Raw genomic sequence first — 24,805 nt, forward strand, 5'->3', positions numbered from 1 at the left:
ACAGGTTAGCCAGCAAGCCTCTGGAACCTGCTTTTATGGGACATTTTGCTTTTATTTTATTTATTTTTTAAAAAAATATTTTCCCACACTGTTTTCTTTACAGGTAAAAAGACTTCACTTAAACAACAACACTGAACAGCTGTCAGGTGCTCAGCTGAAGATATTGTGGGATTTTTAAAATAGGAAATGCTGACAGAAAACGAAGGCTGCAGAACGTGGATCTCCAGAGAGGGGAGATGTGGAATGAAAAAACGGATGTTGACCTCTGGAACATCTGGAGTCCAGCATTAGAGATCCAGCCCAGATGCATTGTTGTTTAGTCGTTTAGTCGTGTCCGCCTCTTCGTGACCCCCTGGACCAGAGCACGCCAGGCCCTCCTGTCTTCCACTGCCCCCCGCAGTTTGGTCAAACTCATGTTCGTAGCTTTGAGAACACTGTCCCATCACCTCGTCCTCTGTCGTCCCCTTCTCCTTGTGCCCTCCATCTTTCCCAGCATCAGGGTCTTTTCCAGGGAGTCTTCTCTTCTCATGAGGTGGCCAAAGTCTTGGAGCCTCAGCTTCAGGATCTGTCCTTCCAGTGAGCACTCAGGGCTGATTTCCTTCAGAATGGAGAGGTTTGATCTTCTTGCAGTCCATGGGACTCTCAAGAGTCTCCTCCAGCACCATAATTCAAAAGCATCCATTCTTCAGCGATCAGCCTTCTTTATGGTCCAGCTCTCACTTGCATACATCACTACTGGGTAAACCATAGCTTGAACTATACGGACCTTTGTTGGCAAGGTGATGTCTCTGCTTTTTAAGATGCTGTCTAGGTTTGCATTAACAGATACATTAACTGGAGGTGAAAAGCTCAGCTGGTAGAGCATGCATGCAGATAGACCCGGGTTCAATCTCCAGTGGCAAGTCCTGGTAGCGCTGGCAAAGATTTCCTGCCTGGAGAGTTTCTGCCAGTCAGAGCAGACAGTACTAAGGCAGATGGGCTAATGGTCTGATTCAGCATATGGCAGCTTCCTAGGTTCCCAATCACAGCCATGGGGGCTGTGATTAGGCAAAGGGACATAGCTCACTGTTACAGCATCAGCTTTGCATGCAGGAGCACAGGGGTTCAACCCTCAGCATCTTCAGGTAGGCCTGGGAAAGAGCCCCCACCTGGTACCCTGGAGAGCTGCTGCCAGTCAGTGTAGACAATACTGGGCTGGATGGGACAACCATGTCTGACCTGGTGTCAAGGAGGGAGAAGCCATGAATTACCATTGAAATTAATGGGCATGACTAAATTGGGTTCGTTAGGCTGTATGCAACATTAGTTGTGCAGAGTGGACCCATCAGATGAATGGGCATGTCTTAGATCCATTAAATTCAGCAGGCTTATTCTGCGTAAAACCAAGGTTGATACAGCCCAGTAATTTCAATTTGAGTAGAACTGAGATGGACACAGCCTTTTAATTTCAGTGGTTAGACCATTGTGGAACAGAATTGGATTATTGTTATTATTATTATTATTTATTATGTATACCCCACCCACCTGGCTGGGTTTCCCAAGTCACCCTGGACAGCTCCCAATAGAATTAATGATAATAATAATTAAAAAAAGGATAAAACATCAGACATTAAAAACTTCCCTAAAGGGCTGCCTTCAGATGTCTTCTAAAAGTCAGGTAGTTGTTTATTTCATTGACATCTGGTGGGAAGGTGTTCCACAGGGCGGGCGCCACCACCGAGAAGGCCCTCTGTCTGGTGTCCTGTAACCTCACATCTCGCAGTGAGGGAACCACCAGAAGGCCCTCACAGTTGGACCTCAGTGTCCGCATGCAGCCCATTAATTTCAATGTGTCTATTCTGAGTAGAATAGAGTTGTGTGCAGCCCATTAATTTCAGCGGGTTTACTCTGAGTAAAGCTGAGTTGGCTGCAGCCCATTGAACGGGAGGTGAGGCCGCCAAAAAAAAGCAATCCTGTCTCCCCCCCCCCTTGAAAAATGTAAATAAATTTTATATCCTCTTTGATAATGTCCAAATGTAATTTCTTTTCTCATCAACTGATGCAGAATGGCTAGAGGAAAAACACAGAAGGAATTTTCAATGCGGCACTAATTATGAGATGGGAAGGGTGTGTGTGGAAATCTAATGCCTGTCTCCTTCTTCCACAGCACAGGTAATTTTGCAATCTGCTAATATGTCCTTCCATCTGCCTTCTTTTCTAAATTAAAAATAAAAACACCAAATGTCTGCAGGGTGGTCCATTGGAGTGACCTGCCCCGAGCTAGAATTCATTGGCTATTGGCTCAGTCTGATTCCTCTTTGCCCTTTGCCCTGCCCTGGCTCCCGGTGGAGTACAGGGTCAGGTTTAAGGTGCTGGTTTTGACCTTTAAAGCCCTATGCGGCCTAGGACCCTTGTACCTACGGGACCGCCTCTCCTGTTATGCCCCACGGAGGACCTTAAGGTCCATAAACAGCAACACCCTAGAGGTCCCGGGCCCTAAGGAAGTCAGATTAGCCTCAACCAGAGCCAGGGCCTTTTCAACACTGGCCCCAGCCTGGTGGAACGCTCTGTCTCATGAGACCAGGGCCCTGCAGGAACTGATTTCTTTCCACAAGGCCTGTAAGACAGAGTTGTTCCACCTGGCCTTTGGCTTAGAATCAGTTTGATTCCCTCCCCCTCTTTCTTTTTTCCTTTCTCCTCCTGTGAAGAGGCTGCATCTTAATCTTTTAATGTTGTATTTTAATCTTGTTTTTTAAATTCTATTTTAATCAACTTGTTTTTATTATTGGTTGTTAGCCGCCCAGAGCCCGGTCTTGGCTGGGGAGGGCGGGGTATAAATAAAATTTATTATTATTATTATTATTATTTGTCCCCCTCCTCTCCCGCCTCTGTGTCTGAACTGCTCTCTGCCCCAGCTGCTTCCTGCTCACTTAACCCTGTTGCCACTTCATCTTCCAACATCTCTTCCTGCCGGTCTGCCCCCTCTTCTCCCTCTGACCACTCACCATCCCCACCACCACCAACCCCCTGGCTCTGAGCCTTCTTCCCCTGGCGGTTCCCTTGGGTGCCTCCCCAGCCAGTGCCTCCCACCACTCCTCTCCACCCAAGACAGCCCACGACACGTGGGCATATATGGGGCAAGGCAGCATTTCAGTTAAGCTAGTCCCAAACCGTTAAGGGCTTTATATACCAACAGCAGCACTTGCAAATGCAAACAGAGCTGGATCCCGCCATTGAGCAAGAATGGTGGACAAGGTGGACTGTTGGGCAAAGGCCTGGGAGACCAGGGTTCAAATTCCCACTTGGCCATGAAACTCACTGGCTGAACAGTCACTTTCTCTGTCAGCCCAATCTGCCTCACAGGGTTCCTGGGCGGATAAAATGGGGAGGATATAAATGCAATAAAATAGAATAAAAAGTAAGCAACCACGCTCAGTTGCGAAGAAGAAGAAGAAGAAGAAGAAGAAGAAGAAGAAGAAGAAGAAGAAGAAGAAGAAGAAGAGGAAGAAGAGGAGAAGGAAGAAGAGGAAGAAGAAGAAGAAGAGGAGGAAGAAGAAGAGGAAGAAGAGGAAGAAGAGGAAGAAGAAGAAGAGGAGGAGGAGGAGTTTGGACTTGATATCCCGCCTTTCCTTCCCCTTAAGGAGTCTCAAAGCGACTAACAATATCCTTTCACTATATTTCTTTTCCCTATATTTCTATTGTTGAAATATACATTCTTAAAAAAACCAGAAGCATTTTTACTTGGTATTATAGGCCAAGACATTAATAGGCAAGATGTTAAATTGTTCTTATATGCAGCAACAGCTGCAAGAGTATTGTTAGCCCAGAAATGGAAGCAAGAAGAAATTCCAATGAAAGAAGAATGGCAGACGGAATTAATGGACTATGCAGAATTGGACAAAATGACAGGAAGGATTCGAAACCTGCGGGACCAGAGATTTACAGAAGATTGGAAGAAGTATAGGAATTATTTGAAGAGCAACTGTAATCAACAAATTACGCTAGTAGAACTACAAGTAGTTTTGTAAGGAGAAATAAACGAAGTGTTGCAAAGTAGAAAAAGATAAAGATATTGGTTATGAGTTTGAAATGTAATAGGGAAAATAAGAAATGCAAACTAAGAGATTAGACTGGAAAATTTTCAGACAGGACTGATGGAAGTCAAATAACTTGAATAAGATGTAAAAGTATGTTTAATTATTGTTGAAAATGGTATGTTAAAAAGCTAGTAAAAATTATATAGATATATAAAACTCAATCTCCTTTCCCTTCCTCCCCCACAACAAACACTCTGTGAGGTGAGTGAGGCTGAGAGACTTCAGAGAAGTGTGACTGGCCCAAGGTCACCCAGCAGCTGCATGTGGAGGAGCGGGGAAGTGAACCCAGTTCACCAGATTACGAGTCCACCGCTCTTAACCACTACACCATGCTGGATCTCTAGAGTTTGATACCGATAATGCCATTGTTGCAGGTTCAATCCCCTTATGAGACAGATGTGTATTCCTATATTTCAGGGGGTTGGACTAGATTGGGCTTTCTCAGCCTCGGCCCTCCAGATGTTTTGAGACTACAATTCCCATCATCCCTGACCACTGGTCCTGCTAGCTAGGGATCATGGGAGTTGTAGTCCCAAAAACATTTGGAGGGCCGAGTTTGAGGAGGCCTGGACTAGATGATCCTTGGGATCTCTTCCAACTCTATGATTCTATGAATCAACCTTGGTTCGATCTGGGCTGTTGATGTAAGCAGCCAATAACACTGAAAGGCCGGACTCTGTCCATGGTGCTGATTCAGCCTCTCAACAGCTGAAGAGGATGCGGAAGGGGCTTTCGAGGCACAATTGGGCAATTTCGATTTACTTGTTTAGATTTTTAAAAAAGCAAAAACCAAACATATACTGCCATTTTTAGGCCAAAACAGTCCTCTCTCGAAGACAGTCCGCAATGCAAAACCACAATGAAAAGGGTTAAAAGTCAAATGCAACCCACCCACCCGCAGTTCATCTTCCTTATGCAATCTCAGAGTCTGACCAATTTCCAGAAAAAACCTCCCCCCCCCCACCGCCCTGGGTTCCACTTCAACAGAAGCAGAAACTGAAGCGACAGTGAACCCATTTGCAGCACCTGCTGTGTTTGAGCAAAAACAGCTCTTCTGAGCTATTTTCCCTTTAAATCAATTTTCATGGTACAAATACCTGGGAACTTTAAAGCAGGGTGGAGGGGAGGAATGAGTGGGGAGAAACAGCAGAAAAAAAATAAAAATAAAAACCACACGGGCTTTGTAAGCTGACAAGCCTGTGGCACTTTTGAGGTATGACTAATATATATATATATTTTCCAGGCGAGATGAAGCGATCTGGTGAGATGGAAAGTTTCACGGCTCCTGGGGACCTGAGAGGGCCTGCGGTCTTGCATCACGCTCTGGGTTTTTGTTACTGGGGGAGTGGGGATGGAATAGGGGCAGCAAAAAAAAGGGGGGTCGTTTGGAGAGGAAGAGGTGGGGAGACTTTGCCCCCACCCCAGGTGTCACTGGATCCCAGCTACTGTCAGCCGCGGGCAGGAGGACTGCGCACGGACCCTCTCATGGGCTGGATAAATAATAATAATAATAATAATAATAATAATAATAATAATAATAATAATAATTTTATTTATATTTCTATATGAGGATGATGCAACTGGAGGACTGGCCGAGGACCCAGGAGAGGACTCCTGAGGCATGTGGGGGCCTCTGCCAGAGTGGGGGCAAATTGCGAGTGAGGATCCTTTCGCATCTCCTCTGTTCCCTCCGCAGCAGCCCTCCCTCTCTGCCCTTGTCTCTCTCTCCAATTTGTTAGAGCCTCTCTCGAACACAGCACTCTCAGACACTAGGATAGTATGGCCTGCCTGCTGTGTGCGCGTTTCTCTGGTCCACACCACCTCTCAGGAGGCAGAGACACTTCTCCTGCCACCTTGGGTCTAGGACAGGGTCTCCCAAACGCGGGTCTCCAGCTAGTTTTTTTGGACTACAACTCCCATCATCCTTAGCTAGCAGGACGAGTGGTCAAGGGTGATGGGATTTGTAGTCCAAAAGCACCTGGAGACCCAAGTTTGGGTTCTGGTCTAGGTAAAGCTGAAGGGACCCCTGACCATTAGGTCCAGCCGTGGCCGACTCTGGGGTTGCGGCGCTCATCTCGCTTTATTGGCCGAGGGAGCCAGCGTACAGCTTTCAGGTCATGTGGCCAGCATGACTAAGCCACTTCTGGCGAACCAGAGCAGCAAACAGAAACGCTGTTTACCTCCCCACCAGAGTGGTACCTATTTATCTACTTGCACTTTGACGTGCTTTCGCCAAAAGAGAAGGGAGCAGACGGTGCCCCCTACTGGGCATAGCGAGAGATTGCAGAAATGCTCTCAGCCTTAAGATAAACTAGCCCAGCTCCTATTTATATACACAGTGGTACCTCTGGCTGCGAACGGGATCCGTTCCGGAGACCCGTTCGCAAGATGAAAAGCCCGCAACCTGAAGCACCGTATCTACACAGGTGCGATTTGGTGTTTGTGTGCATGCGCGAAGCACGATCTAGCGCTACTGCGCATGTGTGAGCGGTGAAACCCAGAAGTAACCCTTCACAGTACTTCCAGGTCGCCATGCGACGCAACCTGAAAAAACATAACATGAAGCAAACGTAACATGAGGTATTACTGTATAGGGTAGTCAGGTGGTGTGACAGTCTCAGATCAATGACCAAAGCTTTGGCCATTAGGGCACCTGCCATAGCTGTAGCTGTATTTAAGATTAACCGCTGCATTTCCTGAAGACCCTCATGCCAGCAGATTGCACTTGTACCAGCGGTGTGCGGTCAGTGGACTAGGGGGACTAGGCTAGTTCCCTAAATGTTCCCCACCTCCTGAATTATTATTTTATAAGCAATCCAAATGAAAATATGCTGTTTGATTAACCAAAGCACTGCTACAGTCAATTGCAACATTTTAAGAGAGCAATCCATCTGGCTCACTGACTCAGCTTTGGAGCCCTGGCCAACAATCACCACCAGCAAAGAACACATTCTGCAACACTGGAGAATCTATGCAGTTTTACTTGACTTGCAGAAATGATCCCGGTTGCAGAACAGCACTTTTCTGGGCGCAGAATTTAAAGGGCCTCACAACAGAACGTTTTTTTTTAATGCAGTGGCAAGACACAGCTTTGCTATATACCATATTTTTCGCTCTATAAGACGCACCAGACCACAAGACGCACCTAGTTTTTGGAGGAGCAAAACAAGAAAAAAAATATTCTGAATCTCAGAAGCCAGAACAGCAAGAGGGATCGCTGTGCAGCGAAAGCAGCGATCCCTCTTGCTGTTCTGGCTTCTGAGATAGCTGCGCAGCCTGCATTCGCTCCATAAGACGAACACATATTTCCTCTTACTTTTTAGGAGGGAAAAAGTGAGTCTTATAGAGCAAAAAATACGGTAAGTCTCGCTCAGGGTCTCACAAACCACCCTGCCTGCTCAGCTCTCCTTGAAATCTAATACTCCTCTTAGCCTAAGAATCTGCAATCGATGAACTGTTTCTTCAGCTAGAAGCATAAAAAATGAAAATAAACTTAGCAGATCTGGGGAGGGGAAAGAGGTTTAATTCCAGCTCTGCTGCTGCCAGTTGTGTAAACACACACACACATCCTTGCACATAGTAGCTGATGAATTGCGAACCTTTAAGGTGATGAAGTGCTCATAAGATAGATTCTCGGAAGCTATCTCCTGAAGCCAGGTGGCTTATAAATCAAGCACCCTTCTCAGGAGGGGACGCTGATTGATGCCAGAGCAGCCACGCAAGTGCAAATGATGGCCCTCGATAAATAAGAATGCTGCCCTGATCTGCTGCTGAGAAAGGAGATTTTAATGGCTCTATCGAGGATCTGAATGGAATCCCAAACTGCGCCGTAGAGAGATGCTGCTTTGAACGGGACGAGATGAGAAAGCAGATAACGTCTGCGACTCAGAATGCCACAGAACCCAGGCACGGTTTCTGCCCATCACAATTTCATGACTCTGAATTGATCACTTAATCAGTGCGGAGGGTCCCCAAAGTGAGTGCCATTCCCTGGGGTGGTGGGATTCCCTAGGGGGCAAGGGGGCAGCAGATGTGCCCCTCCATGTCTGTTGATCACTTATTTGCAATTAACCAGGCTAGAGCCTGGAGCAAAACACGTCCCTCACTTTGTGGCTAACGTTTTACTGCTCCAGTTGCTTCCAAAGCTATTTTCTTTCCACCATATTTATTTGTAGTTGCGATTCTGAGTTATGATACGATAATCTTTATTGTCCTTGCCCCATACAGAACAACAAAATTGAAAATCTACATCAGACATTCAGAAACCAACAAAACTGCTATCCCAGCTATCCCAGCCTGGTTAGCCCCCTAAAAACTCTGATACCCCGTAATTAAAAACAATATACTCCCATCGAGACTACCTTACACTGCGTTTAAAACCGAAATCGCATTTGAATAGAAACTGTTTCTCAGGTGGCTAGTCCTAGTCTTGTTGTCACAAGTCACAAGCTAGCCAGTAATTTTGGTAATTGCTGGCCACACGGGATCAAGTTCTGTCAATTTTGTGGAATTAATAAAACAGTTTTAATTGGATTTTGAACAAATGTGCAACTGATTGTTACCGTTTCAAATTTTATTGTGTCGTTGTCTTCCATAGTGGGTCATGCAAGCTGCTATTCTGAATAATGCTTTCTATGGGGTGGGGTAGGGGGCACTGGGAAAGACATCTGAAAGCTGCCCAGTACTGGGAAGCTTTTAACGTTTGACATTTATTATGTTTTTATATATGCTGGAAGCTGCCCAGAGTGGCTGGAGAAACCCAGTCAGATGGACGGGGTATAAAAAACAAAATTATTATTAAAAAAGGATTGCTCCCCCCCCAAAAGTTTGGGAACCACTAACACAGAGGTTCCCTATATCCTTGCTTTTAACAGAAGGAGTAGATTAGGATGTTAGATGTTTCTTTATTGTTCTGTGTTTAATTATTTTTTTACAGCTTTTACTGAGTTGCGATTTCAAGTGATGTCTTCTTCTGTTCTGGATGATCATTAGAATAAGATACTGTATACAGACAGCCTCTTTTATCTGTGGGCAACCTCAGGTGGAATATATTTTCCATGATATGTTGACTTGTCCCTTATACGCAGATCCAGCGAGACACTTTCTAAAATCCCTGTTTGTACAAGAAAGCGGGTTCTCTCTGACAGAACGGTTGCATGGGCCGTTGAGTGGCCTTCCTGACCCATAAATTGGCCCCTTTTGCTCTGGTGGCAAAAAAATATTAGGGAGGAGGCACCAGTTAAAATTGACATAAATTGTAAGGGGCGATTCGGAGGCCTAACCTGAAACTCAGTTTGTGTAGCTGTGACCGTATCCCTGCTATCGGTTATCTTCCAATATATGGTCTCTGCTTTTATTTGCAGCTGCTTGAGTTGTATTTCGGACTGATCATATGGGTTTGTCATGGCCTTGGGCTGGTACAATAAATTTATTTTAAAAATAATAAAGCTTTGCACAGGGTAGGGTAGTGAGGACTGGGGATGACTTTATAGAATGAAAGGCAAAAAAGTTTGGGATCCAGAGCTTCCTTATCACTGCTTTTAACAGAAGGGGCAGATTAGGTTGGTAGATGTTTCTTAATTGTTCTGTGATTAGTTATCCCCTCACCTGCCAAGCTGGCTGCGGCTAATGAGAATTGTAGGCCAAGAACATCTGGCAGGTGCCAGTTTTGTGGAAGGCTGGCTGACTCTTTGAATATGCAATTCAAGCTGATTTTATTACATGCTGAATGCCGCCTCGGGAAAACTCTGTGTTTTTGGAAGACGGCTAAGAAATGTGTTATGTCAAGGGTGGAGAGTGCCTTTTCAGCCTGAGGGCCACAGTTCCTTCTGAGCAAGCTTCCGGGGGCCACATGTCAGTGGTGGGCGGGGCCAGATCGAAAAGTGGGTGGAGCCACAAGTGACCATTTTGTTTTGGTATAGCAGGCTAGTTTCTGCACACACTCAGAACTGCCTCCCCCCCCCCTGTATCCTTCCAGGCAACCAAAATGCATTATCAGGCTTCCAGCACACATTCCAGCCAGCCGAAAGCAGCCCACGGGGCGGGCCAGGGCCAGAAAGAGAGGCGCAGAGGGCCACATCAGGCCTTGCCCAGCCTGAAGTTCTCCATACCTGTATGAAACGAACCATTGTTCTTCCCATGCAGAACCGTGGTATGATAGCACACACATACACACAGAATACATCTTTAAAACTGGCCATTTCCTTGGGGCCACCAGGCGATGGAGCCCTGGGGGTTCCACTCACCTGAGCGTTTTGCGGATCATGTCCTCGTCGGTGATCCCGTAGTACGTCAGGGTTTCGTTCCAAGTGGGATTCAAGGTGTTCCGCAAGGTTTTGGTCCGCAGCTTATTCGCCTGCAGGCAGCAGAAACAAGAGGAGATAACAAAGGGTGTGAATATGCCTTGTGCCGGATTGTTAGAAAAATGCAATGCAAAGACTTGTGAACTACCCAGCCTAAAATGAACTTATAACGTCTGGTTTCAATAGACTTTTCAAATGCTTAACTCAGTCTATTAGATACGTTCATGAAGATACCAAGTTCGGTAATATTCACAATACCAAGAGATGCTAGTAGAGTTGTAGATCAGTGTTTCCCAACCTTTGGTCTGCAGCTGTTTTTGGACTACAACTCCCATCATCCCTAGCTAGCAAGACCAGTGGTCAGGGATGATGGGAATTGTAGTCCAAAAACAGCTGGAGACCAAAGGTTGGGAAACACTGTTGTAGATAGATGTTAATAAAGTTGTAGACAATGAAGTCATTCAGAAATCTGAGGACTAGTACCTTGCTTTATTTTTAAGGGAAGAGCTGTGGCTGCGTGGCAGGGCAGACTTCAGGAAGGCAGACAAACTGAAGTCCTAGCAGGACTCAGGATCCAGCTGGGGCGATTCCACCAAGTCTCAGGGAAGAGAGAGACCATAAGTGATGAGAATATACTGCAGTTGGCAGGCCTTTAAAATATCCTTAGATCTTGGCATAATGATTTCTCACTACCATAAAGAGAAATGGCTGCCTTGGCCCATTTGGCCCATTTAAAAAAAATAAAAATAAAAATGCAAGCTTTTATTGAGACATGATTGAGAAGCCGCGAAGGAGTGTTTCTTAATGAGGCTGATGTCTTCTTGCTTTCCCCTTTACTTGCATGATTAAATATTGCCATTCCGTGTTCTATGCAAGGTTTATAGAGATTAGGGATGTTGAGCGATGGCACTGGAAAGGGAAACAGGAAATGTTGGACAGTTCCATCGGAGATGGAGATAGGAGAGGAAGGCCTTGCAATTCGCAAGTGTGTTTGCGGTCAGGAGCGTAAATTATAGAAGGAAACAGGAGTGATATTTGCTTTAAAAAGTCTGTGAATGTTACCTAAAAAATTACATTATTTTCTGTGTTGTTGTTGACACTTCCCTCCCACTGAAATGCAGAAGGTAGGCTGCATTGAGCTCCTTGGAGGAAAAGTAGAAATGTGAATCACAATTAAAATAGACTAAAACGAAGCATATGCTTCATTGACTGGAGATGCAATTGCGTGTTGAGACCCCGCAGCCACCCCCTCGTTGGGAATAACTCACACAAGGACACGGATATCAGGTTTATGATATTGGGCAAATGTTGGCCACAACTTTATTGAAATTACAGAATGTGAGCAGTATTGGCTTAGGCATTGATTGGACCTGACTATATCTGACTCCTGCCCATTGCACAGGAAGTCCAGTAAGGGTAAGCCACCGGGAGGGGGAGCCCTGTCGATGCGAACCAACTCAGGCTCCCCCTGGTGTTCCCGTCGGGGTCGTGTCAGGACCTTAGCCCCCCAGCCGGGCTTCAGACTAGATCAACACCCCAGGATTCCTTTAACGGAATACCCTCAAGCATGGCGAGGCAGGTGATGGCCGCACCTCCCCTCTCCAACACAAGGTCAAGCAATGCCTAACCGCAACCCTAACTAAGTAGTGAGGTAGGCAAAAACCTAGTGGCCAGTGCCAATTTGCCAAGTGGAAAAATTCCTACCAGGCCCCTCCGACAACCAAGGCGACCAACCAAAGTCCATAGCAAGGCCATTGCCTAACCTGCAAAATATGGAGGGAGGCGGGTGATTGAGGATGCGAGCCAAAGAGGATGTCCTCTGGCTCGCTCCTCCATTTAAACGGCCCCGGCCACGCCCCCCTGGCCACCGGATTGGCTGGCCGGGCTCTGACGTGGCTGAGATTCCCCAGGCAACGGGGGACAGAGTCCCCTGCCCCCGGTGGGGAGTGGGTAGCCACGCGGCCCACCGCAACTCCTCCCCACTGGGAAGTGGAGCGGATTTCTATGCACAACTGCAACAGATGGAAGCTGGGGCTGAAGCTATTCAACTGCCCCTGTGCACGCACCTCCTTTGCTTCTACGGGCTGCAGAACTGTCTCCCCAGCCCTGATGTAACTACACCAATCCCCGCCAACAGCTCATTTACTTAAAACAGAAATTAAAAGTCCTTCGGTAGCTGGTAACCTTCCTCATCCACCAGGAAGTCTCCCTTTGCCATCAAAGCACAACCCGAGGGGAGAAGCGGTCATTGATTCTGAGTCAAGTCGCATTTTCAATCTCTCCCTCTCCCCTGCACCTCATCCGTCTTCTTCTTCCCCTTTCAGGCCCTGAATCCTGACAGATAGCTCTCAACAGAATTTATTTAATTCCGATCCTTCCGCCCTGAGACAGGTCAGCTTCCGTCAAGAGTGGAGATGGATGCATCATTTTGCAAGGAGGGGCAGCGGTAGGGGAACCGGCCCACGGGTTCCTCCTCCAGGTAGGGCTTCCCCATTAATTTGCCGCATCAGGAGGACAACCGGACAGAGATCCAATTTCCACTCTAATTGGATGTAAAGCGAGACAGTTCATTCTCCCCGACCGGGCCACTTTTCAAGGTAACGAGCTCTGATGAAATCGATGTATAAGAACTTGTCCACTGAACATTTTTCGGCAGCGGCTTACATTTATCATCTTTACTTGGTGAGGGCTGCATTAGTGGGGAAACTGGGGGGCATTTAGCATGTCAAGTTAATAGCAGGAGCAATAAAAGATGCCACTCTTGGTACAAGGAAGGATGGCTTCCTCTGTCAAGGAGCTTCCTAAAGTCACGGGCGACATTTGGTTCAAAGCTAAAGTCAGGACAGATGAAGATCGGCACAAATTTTCAAGTACATTTCTCCCTATATAAATAGAAATGTAACGTGTCGTCAGGCTCTGCAGTTCACACGGCCACCAGTAGGTGGCCACATCAGCTACAGCATGAGGAATGGCAGGCAGTCCCAGGTAATCCTCTTATAAAACCATCCAAGTTAAGAACCTAAGCACATAAAGAAGAGCTTGCTGGATCAGTCCAATGGCTCATCTCGTCCAGCACCCTTTTCTCACAATGGCCAATTTGCTGCCTGTGAGAAACCTGCAATCAGGGTTCAAGAAGAAGATTACTCTTCCCTCCTGTGGGGTCCAGCAACGGGCATTCAGGAGCGTTGCTGCCTCCAACTATGCAGGCAGAGCATAGCTGCTGTTCTTGTTGTTGTTTAGTCGTTTAGTTGTGTTCGCCTCTTCGTGACCCCCTGGACCAGAGCACGTCAGGCACTCCTGTCTTCCACTGCCTTCAGTTTGGTCAAACTCATGCTGGTAGCTTTAAGAACACTGTCCCACCATCTCGTCCTCTCTCGTCCCCTTTTCCTTGTGCCCTCCATCTTTCCCAACATCAGGGTCTTTTCCAGGGAGTCTTCTCTTCTCATGAGGTGGCCAAAGTCTTGGAGCCTCAGCTTCAGGATCTGTCCTTCCAGTGAGCACTCAGGGCTGATTTCCTTCAGAATGGAGAGGTTTGATATTCTTGCAGTCCACGGGACTCTCAAGAGTCTCCTCCAGCACCATAATTCAAAAGCATCCATTCTTCGGCGACCAGCCTTCTTTATGGTCCAGCTCTCACTTCCATACATCACTACTGGGAAAACCATGGCTTTAACTATACGGACCTTTGTTGGCAAGGTGATGTTTCTGCTTTTTAAGATGCTGTCTAGGTTTGTCAATAGCTACTGGACTCCAGCTCCCATCATCCATGCAAGGATGATGGGAATTGGAGTCCAACATCTGGAGAGCATCTGGTGGAAGAAAGGCTGGGTCGGGTTGAGATCTTTTAATCAGGGGTGGGGAACCTCTGGCCTTCCAGATGTTTCTGGATAGCAACTCTCATCATCCCTGACCAACGCTGGCTGCTGTGGGTGCTGGGAATTAGAGTCCAGCAACATCTGGAGGGAGCTAAATTGGCGACTCCCGGCGTACGCAGACTGTCTCCCCACCCCCACCCCGCTGGCCTGCTTCCCCTTCACTCCACCAGGGTTATTTATAGTTTTTCATTCCTCTCCATGCCTCGACCTTGACAGCGCCCTCCCCAAAACATAATTCCACAATCATTTATCAATTAGCTTGCAAAGCACTGGGGCTCCCTGGCTTCTTCGCAATGTGACCTGAAAAACCCGCCACGTTTTCTAAGAATCGAGGGAGGTGGGAAGACATTAGCATCTCAGGCACACAAATACACACATATACCATCTGCTTAGAAGCCCCTGAAAATCAATACTTCTCTGTTTAGCTTTCAGACCGCCATTCCTCAGAGCAGACCCAGAGAAATTGGCGGGCACAACTTAACTTGGGTTTAGTAATCCTGGGGTGGGTGGGTGTGGATCTACTCAGATTAGAATGCGGTTGGATATAATTATTAGTATAAGCAACAACCATTTCATTGAAGAATCACTTCCTATGAAGTATTTTAAAGCCATTTCAAAATATGGTAAAACTATTGTTTTCGTTGGGACGCGGGTGGCGCTGTGGGTTAAACCACAGAGCCTAGGATTTGCCAATCAGAAGGTCGGTGGTTTGAAAGCACATCAAAGTGCAAGTAGATAAATAGGTACGACTCCAGCGGGAAGGTAAACGGCGTTTCCGTGCGCTGCTCTGGTTCGCCAGAAGTGGTTTAGTCCTGCTGGCCACATGACCCAGAAGTTGTATGCCGGCTCCCTTGGCCAATAAAGCGAGATGAGCGCCGCAACCCCAGAGTCGGCCACAACTGGACCTAATGGTCAGGGGTCCCTTTACCTTTACCTTTATTGTTTTCGTTGTTATTGGACCCTAGTTAAGACTGCAGGTCAGAGAGAGCCTCACAACTTTCCAATGGCTTGCGGCGCCTTTCCAGCTACTCCTAGAAAGACCTGCTGCATGGGGGGCGCCTCACACCCCCAGTCTGCTCCTGCAAAAACCTACCCCACTCCCAAAACTTCACGTACATTTGGAAAACTAAGAAACTGTCGCAAGCACCACAAAAAATACCCATTTCCCAGAAGAAAAGGTGGAGGTTATTGGAACACCCTCACCCCCAAATTAAGAGGCAAAATGCCTTGTACATTCACAGAAAGAAACTGCCCCCCCCAAAAAAAACCCACGCACCAGACAGTCCTCCCCAAAAGCAGGTAAGCCCCCTCAACTTCCCCATCTTAATTTATTTTAATTAAAAATTGAGTGGGCACCGGGGGTGTTTGTGAGGTGAGAATGCTTGAGTGCTCACAGAGACACCCCCCCAGATAAAAAGGGGGCCATGTTCTACCTTGCTGGCGCCAGGAAGCAGGTGTAGTTTCACATATGGGTCCGAGAGTCCGTTGTGATCCATGGGCTTCAGTCCCTTTAAAAAGATACAGAAAGAGAGAAGGGAGAGAGAATGTCAGGTTATAAAGGGGAAATTCCTGCAAATAAATAAAATAATAATAAACACGCATCCCCTCACTTTGGTTTCTTGCCACTCTGCTGCTCCTAGACAACAATCCCGGAATAACACAATGGGAGGCCAAATTTTGTGCAGCATCTATTAAAACACGACATCCAGTGATTAGCACCCAGGATTAGAATAACATATAGACACTCCTAGGCCAGAAGGGGTTCCTTTCTGACAGATAAATGTCCACCCAGAACTGCTCTTTCATGTATATGTGGTTTTTTTATAAATTATTTTATTCTGCCTTGAGCTTTCACATTTTGTAATGGTTGTTTTGTTTTGATACTGGTCATCAACTGCAATAAAACGGCTTGACTTGGCATGTACCAAGCCAGACCACTGGTCTATCCAACTCAGTTTTGTCTACACTGACTGGCAGTGACTCTCCAGAGCGTGGGTAGGCAAATTAAGGCCGGGGGGCCGGATCCGGCCCAATCGCCTTCTCAATCTGGCCCGCGGACGGTCCGGGAATCAGCGTGTTTTTACATGAGTAGAATGTGTCCTTTTAATTAAAATGCATCTCTGGGTTACAGTCATACCTCGGGTTAAATGTGCTTTAGGTTGAGCATTTTCAAGTTACGCTCCGTGGCGACCCGGAAGTAACGAAGTGCATTACTTCCGGGTTTCGGCACTCGCGCATGCGCAGGCGCTCAAAATGACGTCACGCACATGCGCAGAAGCAGCAAAACGCGACCCACGCATGCACAGACCCGTCTTACGTTCTACTCAGGATGCGAGCGGGGCTTCGGAACGGATCCCGTTCGCATCCAGAAGTACCACTGTATTTGTGGGGCATAGGAATTTGTTCATATTTTTTTTTCCAAAATATAGTCTGGCCCCCCACAAGGTCTGAGGGACAGTGGACCGGCCCCCTGTTGAAAAAGTTTGCTGACCCCTGCTCCAGGGTGTCTGGCGATGGGCAGTCCAAGCCCCGCCTGGAGAAATCAAGAGCTTGAACCCAGGACCTTCTGCATGCAAAGCAGATGCTCTACTCGCGAGTCGCTTCCAAGGTTACTGAGAGCTGGAGAAGGATGGGCAAAGCAGCCACATTTCAAAGAAGCCCGGAAACGGCATCCTGGGTTCTCCCAGCTGTGGATGGAAACCTGCGATCCATTACTGTTCTCCAAAGCCACGATTCTGGGTAGAATCCAATAAACCACCTAGATAATTAATTACAGCCTTGCTGTTGTTCTGGCAGCTAATTCTAGGTTCCTTCCAACTCACAATTAATTCTCAGCTTAAGTAACTGAGCGGTTTCTCGAGGTACCAAATTACGGGGCTCTGGCATTTTTGATAATTGCTTATGTGCAAACATGCTCCATTTGTTGCCACACGACTGCAGGATCCTGAGAGGGGTGGGTGTACCTGATTAAGCATAGGCAGCAGAATAACAAAAGCCAGGGGTGTTGTGTTGGATTCAAGGGGTGGAAGAGGAATCAAAGAATCATAGCATTGCAGAGTTGGAAGGGAACCTAGGGGTCATCTAGCCCAACCCCTTGTTTGAATCCATTGGTTCAGGTCCAATCCTCCAGAGCAGGAGAAAACAAGCTTGCTCCATCTTCTTTGTGGCTTAGGATTCTCGTATTTATGGGATTGCCTCTCCTGGTATGCCCCGCAGAGGACCTTAAGGTCCATGAATAACCATAGCTTAGAGGTCCCGGGCCCTAAGGAAGTCAGATTATCCTCCGCCAGGGCCTTCTTAGTGATGGCTCCGACCTGGTGGAATGCTCTGTCCCATGAGGCTAGGCCCACCAGGATATAACCTCCTTCCGTCGGGCCTGTAAGACAGAGCTATTCCGCCTGGCTTTTAATCTGAATTCAGCCTGAATTCAGAAGGGATCTTTTATTTCCCTTCTCTTCCCTCCCCCTCCCCTTTTATGAAGATTACCCGCTCTGAGACCCCACAGCTAATTCTCCCCTGGCCTCCTTGCTGGCCAAAGTAGGACCAATTCAGCCAGCTAGCCCTGGGGGTTATCTAAAGCTTATTTCTCCAAAATTGATTTTTGAATTTTATTGTTATTCGTGTTTTTATACTGTATTTTATGCTGCTTTTATAATTAAGTGTTTTAAATTTGTTGTTAGCCGCCCTGAGCCTGGTTTTTGAACTGGGAAGGGCGGGGTATAAATAAAATTTATTATTATTATTATTATTATTATTATTATTCCATGTGGCAGCTCTCTAGATATTTGAAGATGGCTCTCATATCTCCTCTTCCCCAGGCTAAACATAACCAGATTCCTCAACCGTTCCTCATCAGGCTTGGCTTCCAGACCCTTGATCACCCTGGTTTCCCTCTTCTGAACATCTTCCAGCTTGTCAATATCCTCCTTAAACTGCCCTTTCACCAATATCCCTCCATGAAAGCGTAGATAAGAATTGGCAGTGGTGAGGTCGAGATGTCTAGAAGCCCCCTCAAAAAACAGAACATGTGCAGTGCCTATACCATGGGTAGGCAAACAAAGGCCCTGGGGGGGGGGCGGATCCGGCTCAATCGTCTTCTAAATCCGGCCCGCAGACGGTCCGGGAATCAGCGTGTTTTTACATGAGTCGAATGTGTCCTTTTATTTAAAATGCATCTCTGGGTTATTTGGGGGGCCTGCCTGGTGTTTTTACATGAGTCGAATGTGTCCTTTTATTTAAAATGCATCTCTGCGTTATTTGTGGGGCCTGCCTGGTGTTTTTACATGAGTAGAATGTGTCCTTTTATTTAAAATGCATCTCTGGGTTATTTGTGGGGCATAGGAATTCATTCTAAAAAGGTTTGCTGACCCCTGGCCTACACAATGGTGACTGAAGTACTTTGGAAGAGGGCACGGCTCACAGAATGGAGCTGTAAACAGGAGTGCTGCACGCTGCAACACTTTGTTGCAGTCTCATCTGCCAATGGATACCTGCCATTACGGCAGGTGAACCTGTGGCCCGAAGGTCTGATTTCATGCAGTCCTCTGGCCTAATTTCATGTGGCTGGGGAGGAGGGGAGGAGAAAGAAGGGGTGGCAGCGTGAGAACGAGAGAGAGAAAAGAGAGTGGCCAAGAAAGAGACTTGAATGGGCGCCCTTGGCCATTTCCCCCTCTGAGCTGCCCTAACATACGATAGCAAGGAAATATGGGCCATGATAGGGCAAGAACATGGGCTCCATGATCACTGCAGATGGTGACAGCAGCCACGAAATTAAAAGACGCCTGCTTCTTGGGAGAAAAGCAATGACAAACCTAGACAGCATCTTAAAAAGCAGAGACATCACCTTGCCAACAGAGGTCCGTATAGTTAAAGCTATGGTTTTCCCAGTAGAGTTGTATGGAAGTGAGAGCTGGACCATCAAGAAGGCTGCCGTATAGTTAAAGCTATGGTTTTCCCAGTAGAGATGTATGGAAGTGAGAGCTGGACCATCAAGAAGGCTGATCACCGAAGAATTGATGCTTTTGAATTCTGGTGCTGGAGGAGACTCTTGAGAGTCCCATGAAATGCAAGAAGATCAAACCTTTCCATTCTGAAGGAAATCAGCCCTGAGTGCTCACTGGAAGGACAGATCCTGAAGCTGAGGCTCCAGTACTTTGGCCACCTCATGAGAAGAGAAGACTCCCTGGAAAAGACCCTGATGTTGGGAAAGATGGAGGGCACAAGGAGAAGGGGACGGCAGAGGACGAGATTGTGGGACAGTGTTCTCGAAGCTACCAGCATGAGTTTGACCATGAGGCAGTGGAAGACAGGAGTGCCTGGCGTGCTCTGGTCCAGGGGGTCACAAAGAGGCAGACACGACTAAACGACAACAACAACAGGGCAAGAACGGAGGCGTCCCCTCCCATTCTTTTGGCCTTTTGACTCTCTGAAAATGGTTGGCTATGTCAGAAAAAAAATCTCATTCTCTCTCTCTCTTTTCCTAGGCTTCACTAGCTCAGCAGAGCTTTTTGCTTGATTGCACAACCTGAGAGTCTGCAATGTGGTTGTGTGTGTGTGTGTGTGTGTAGATGCTCATAAAAGCCGCCTCTTTCTCCCTCCCAGAAAACAACCGTGAAATAGACCCTGCGTAGCAATTTGATTTTGCTGCAATTGAATTACCTTCTAAGGAAGCCATAACGGGCCTTTCTGAAATGACGTGGGAGGGGTAAATGGATTGACGGTGTTGTTTCTTTGTGTGTGTGTGTGTGTGTGTGTCCCTGATGTCATTTCTGGCCACCTGACGGAGCCATTGAGAGGCCCCCTACTTTAATTATAGCATGAAAGAGGCGAAGGCTGCACCAGCACTATGCATTCAGAAACAGAATGTGCCACTTTAAACACCCACTGCTCCAGCTCCCCCCCCCCAAATAATCCTGGGAACTGTAGTTTGTCAAGGGGTTCTGAGAGTCATTAGGAGACTTCACTGGGGTAAAGTGTGCGTTAATTGGTGGCTGTGTGGAGCAGTTATTAGAGTGCTGGACTGAGACCTGGGTTCAAATCCTTCACTCAGCCATGAAGCTCACTGACTGATCTTGGGCCAGTTACTGCCTCTCTCAGCCTAGCCTACCTGAGAGGGTTGTTGTGGAGATAAAATGGGGAGGGGGGAAACTATGGACACCATCTTGAACTTCTTGCTTGGAGGGAAAAAGCAGGCTGTTAATGTAAGAAATTATCTATATCTAAATCCATATCTATTATATCATTATATTTATTTATTTATCTATCTATCATCTATCATCTATCATCTATCTATCTATCTATCTATCTATCATCTATCTATCTATCTATCTATCTATCTATCTATCTATCTATCTATCATCAATCTATCTATCTATCTATCTATCTATCTATCATCTATCTATCATCTATCTATATATAATGAAAGCAGATTATATTAGGGGAAATTGCTTTGCAAAAAAGAAGAAGCACCTATTAGTAGCAATTTTCCCTAAAATGCAAATTCCTAATGAAATTCACCCTAAAATTCACCCCTATTCTAGTCCTCATGAAAATGCATTAGCATTTTAGGGCATGTTTCTGCTAATGGATTCTTCTTTTTGCAAGCCATTTCCCCTAAAGTGTACGGTAATGGATTTGTGTGTACCAACTTTCAGAGCAGACCCATTGAAATGAATGGGCATGAGTAACTTGGCTACATTCACTCAAATGGGACTAACTCTGAACAGAATTTGGTTTGACACAAGCCAAGGTATGACATTTATGATATGAAAAGTCACAGGGGGCTTTACGGGGCATGAGCCGATCGGGAACAAAGCAGTCTGTCTGCCCCAAAACTTTTGCAGGCTGGGATAGTATTGGAAGTGAGATTGTGTCTAACTGCCCTGATAACATTGTGAGCACAAATCGTCCCAAATGTACAATGAAAAGAATCTCTGGAGGTTCCCCCAGTGGATTTGGGTGGCTTCAGAATGCAGGTGGGATTTCTAAATCGATATTAGACAGCTAGAGATTAAAATGATTGGAGGAAAGATCAAAAGGAGAATGGAAAGCTGAGCTGATTTTTATTTTTTAAGAATATATGGGGGGGAAGTTCCCAGGCGCTGTTGAAATATTGAAGGCTTTTAAAATGTCAGCCTCCAGAACAGGCTCTACAGCCCCAAGGATTTGCCCTGTGCTAGATGATCTGTCTGAATTCTGCACAAATTAACACAGAGAGAAGTCTCTAGCATAGTCCTGTCAATGTCCTTGAAAAAAACACAGGCAGACAAAAACCCCCACACAACTGGCTAGCACAAAGATGGGGCAAGAGAGGGGGGGCATTTGAAACATCCCCACAATAGAGGCAAATTGGCAGCTTATTGGCAGAGCATCTGATTTGCAGAAAGTCCCAGGTTTAATCTTTAACATCTCCCAGGTGGGCTGCGAAAGACCCCTGACTAAAATCTGTTGCCAGCTTAACTTCCAGGAACATTAGGTGACCTCCAGCATCCATGAAAAGCAAGCGGTTTTGGCTATGGTAAGGTAAAGGGACCCCTGACCATTAGGTCCAGTCGTGGCCGACTCTGGGGTTGCGGCGCTCATCTCGCTTTATTGGCCAAGGAAGCCGGTGTACAGCTTCCGGGTCATGTCGCCAGCAGGACTAAGCCGCTTCTGGCGAACCAGAGCAGCGCACGGAAATGCCGTTTACCTTCCCGCTGGACTTGCACTTTGACGTGCTTTCGAACTGCTAGGTGGGCAGGAGCAGGGACTGAGCAACAGGAGCTCACCCCGTTGCGAGGATTCGAACCGCTGACCTTCTGATCAGCAAGTCCTAGGCTCTGTGGCTTAACCCACAGCACCACCTGTGTCCCTTTTGGCTATGGAGCCATACCCAAAAGCCAAGAGAGAGAGAGAGAGAGAGAGAGAGAGAGAGAGAGACCTTCATCTTTCAAATCCACTCCCACCCCTTCCCTTCCATGCAGTCTTTGACTTAACCCTCTCCGCCCCCACCTCTCAACTGAAGCAAAACCAAAGTAATCCACTAACTGATCACAGCACCTGCTGTTAGTACCCTCAATAATTTAAAAAATGCATCGTGTTTATCTTAACAAACACACACACCATCCATAACAAATGCATCACAGTTGTTTGCACAGTAAACAAACAAACAATAAGACATTTCTTCATTAAAACATTTTTTTAAAAAAATAGCCAAGAAGCATGGGATAAAAGCAGCTCAGTGGTCTAAGCTCGGTTGGATTAGGCTGTGATTCTATGTCTAGTCAGAAGTAAGCCCCATTGAATTCAATGGAGCTTATTCCCAGGTGGGGGTTAGGACGTCAGCCACTCATAGTCACTTACCTGCTTTTTAGCCCTCTGGTTTTTTGTTGGGGGGTGGGGTGGGAGGAAGGAGAACAATTGTCAAAATTCAGATTGTGTGCAGTTTGAGAGCAGAGACCTGCCTCCTGTACTCACTGTTACTCTGCAAAACGGCAATGCACATTTTGTGACAGGCGGACTGTTTTGCAACACACCGTGGCTACAGTGATAATATTTGGGCTGCCTTTGTCCTAAACCAGGCATGGCCAAACTTGGCCCTCCAGATGTTTGGGGACTACAAATCCCATCATCCCTAGGTAACAGGACCAGTGGTCAGGGATGATGGGAGTTGTAGTCCCAAAGCATCTGAAGGGCCAAGTTTGGCCATGCTTTTCCTAAACGAATGCATGACAACGCTCCCCACAATAAGACCACAAAGCGAGGGAGGTGGTTGTGAGAGCAGAGGCTGTGGTCACACATTCCCAGGGGCTCCTGGACCAGCAGAGAACAGTGAGGCCATTTCCCCAAGTTTGCACAGATGACCTGAGAAAGCCATTCTTGATTTTGAATGCCTTGTTTCTTTCTGGTCGGGACGCTCCAGTTATTCTGGTGGGTTAGGCTGAGAGACAGTGAGCGGCCCAAGGTCACCCAGTGAGCTTCATGGCTGAGCAGTGATTTGAACCCTGGACTTCCAAGGTCCTAGTCTGACACTCTAACCACTGCACCACACTGGCTTATCATTATTTTCACACGATCATTCCGGAGCAGGATGGTACAATGGTTAGAGTCTCAGACTAGGTGCGGAAAACCAAACCAAATCCCTTGAGGCCCACCGAGTGACCATGAGCCGGTCTTCCTTTCTCAGTCTAGCCCACCTCACAGGGTCATTGTGGGGACTTAAAAGAGGGATGGAGATCCAGGTTCACCACCACAAGCTCTGTGGTGGAAGAGCAGGAGGATATAAACTTTGAGGCTGGGTTACTGCAGTGTGCTCTTCCTCGGACTGCGCTTGGAAGCTCCAGTTAGTACACAATGCAGAGGCTGGACTGCTGGCGGGGGCAGACAGCGAGACCCAAAAAGGAAGCAGAAACACTGTCTCCAACTAAGTTCTACTCAGAGCAGAACACTGAAATGAATTGTTATAGGTTTGGAGGGTCAGTCTGGATATCTGTGGGCCCCTTTGAGGTTTGTGATCCTATGTATGTGATATTTAGAATCAAATAGAAGAGGCCACTGAACTGGTCAGCCAAGTTCCTTTGTGAGATCATGGCCTTAGCTGGCCAGTTAAGTACCACCATTTACATGTCTAAAGAGGTTGCTCTGTTGCCATGGAGACAAATGAATGGGTGTTTTCCAAACCGCCATTCTCCTAGAATGGAGACCAACAGGGTGTGTGTGTGTGTGTGTGTGTGTGTGTGTGTGTGTGTGTGTGTGTTGGTTGATGCTGGAAGGTGAGAATGTCTTGCTCTGTGCTGGACCTAAAGCTGAGTTTGGGGCGTCCCTGGAACCCTAATAGGGAGACAAGATCTCTTGCGATGTCAATGCCGCAAGCTCAGGTGGTATAGATGTGTAAATAAAACCATATATCCTAAAGACACCCATGGACCTTCATTCCCAGGAAACCAAACTTTGGGGAAGTGCCAGAACCGCAGGAATCTCTCTCAGCTTGGAGACTGGGATGCATGCAGCAATGCAAGCCTAAATCATCCAGGGCCATTCATTTCAATGGGTCTACTCCGAATAGGAAGAACACTGGCTAGAACCCGGAGTGAGTAAGCTGTGGCAATGGGGTGCATAAGAAACACGAAACCGTGACTCCCGCTAGCAATGAGCTCAGCTGGTGCGTGCCAACAACTCTGGAGCAGCAAACTGGCGAGCCTGCGACCTGCAAATCCCCCCAAAACTGGGAGGTAGGCGGCATCTGTGAGCGATATCCGGACACAGCGATTGGCAGCTATGAAACGGTAGCCAAAGCACCTCCTGCACCCACCCCATTCTCTTTGAAGCACCTTGAGCAGCTAGATTTCATGCTGCGGTGTGAGATGGGCCAGCCTAGGTCTCGCAGGGTGCAATAACAAGACACGTGGCTAAGCCAGGCCTTACCTTTCGGAACTCAGCCTTCGGTACCTGGTTTCCCCCAGGCCGAGAGACAACAAAATGGAAGTGTGGCAGAATGGAGAAAGGAATCAGGGAGGGAAATGACCACGAGGAGGGGAGGGGGAAACAGAGAAAACAGAAAAGAAACGTGTGAAGA

At 47.0% G+C, this 24,805-nt stretch overlaps 1 protein-coding gene across 1 annotated transcript in view; it reads right to left on the reverse strand.

The window, feature by feature from the left end:
- Positions 1-24,805, reverse strand: part of DOC2B (double C2 domain beta) — a 122,599-nt gene that overhangs the window by 50,074 nt on the left and 47,720 nt on the right. The window contains exons 3-4 of the mRNA XM_081890572.1: positions 15,687-15,761; positions 10,322-10,431 (exon numbers count right to left, since the gene is read on the reverse strand). Coding sequence (XP_081746698.1) covers positions 10,322-10,431; positions 15,687-15,761 — 185 coding nt within the window. The remainder of the gene's footprint in view (positions 1-10,321; positions 10,432-15,686; positions 15,762-24,805) is intronic.

This window comes from Podarcis melisellensis (genome assembly GCF_964234715.1).
Source record: "Podarcis melisellensis genome assembly, chromosome: 15".
In the NCBI taxonomy this organism is placed as follows: Eukaryota; Metazoa; Chordata; class Lepidosauria; order Squamata; family Lacertidae; genus Podarcis; species Podarcis melisellensis.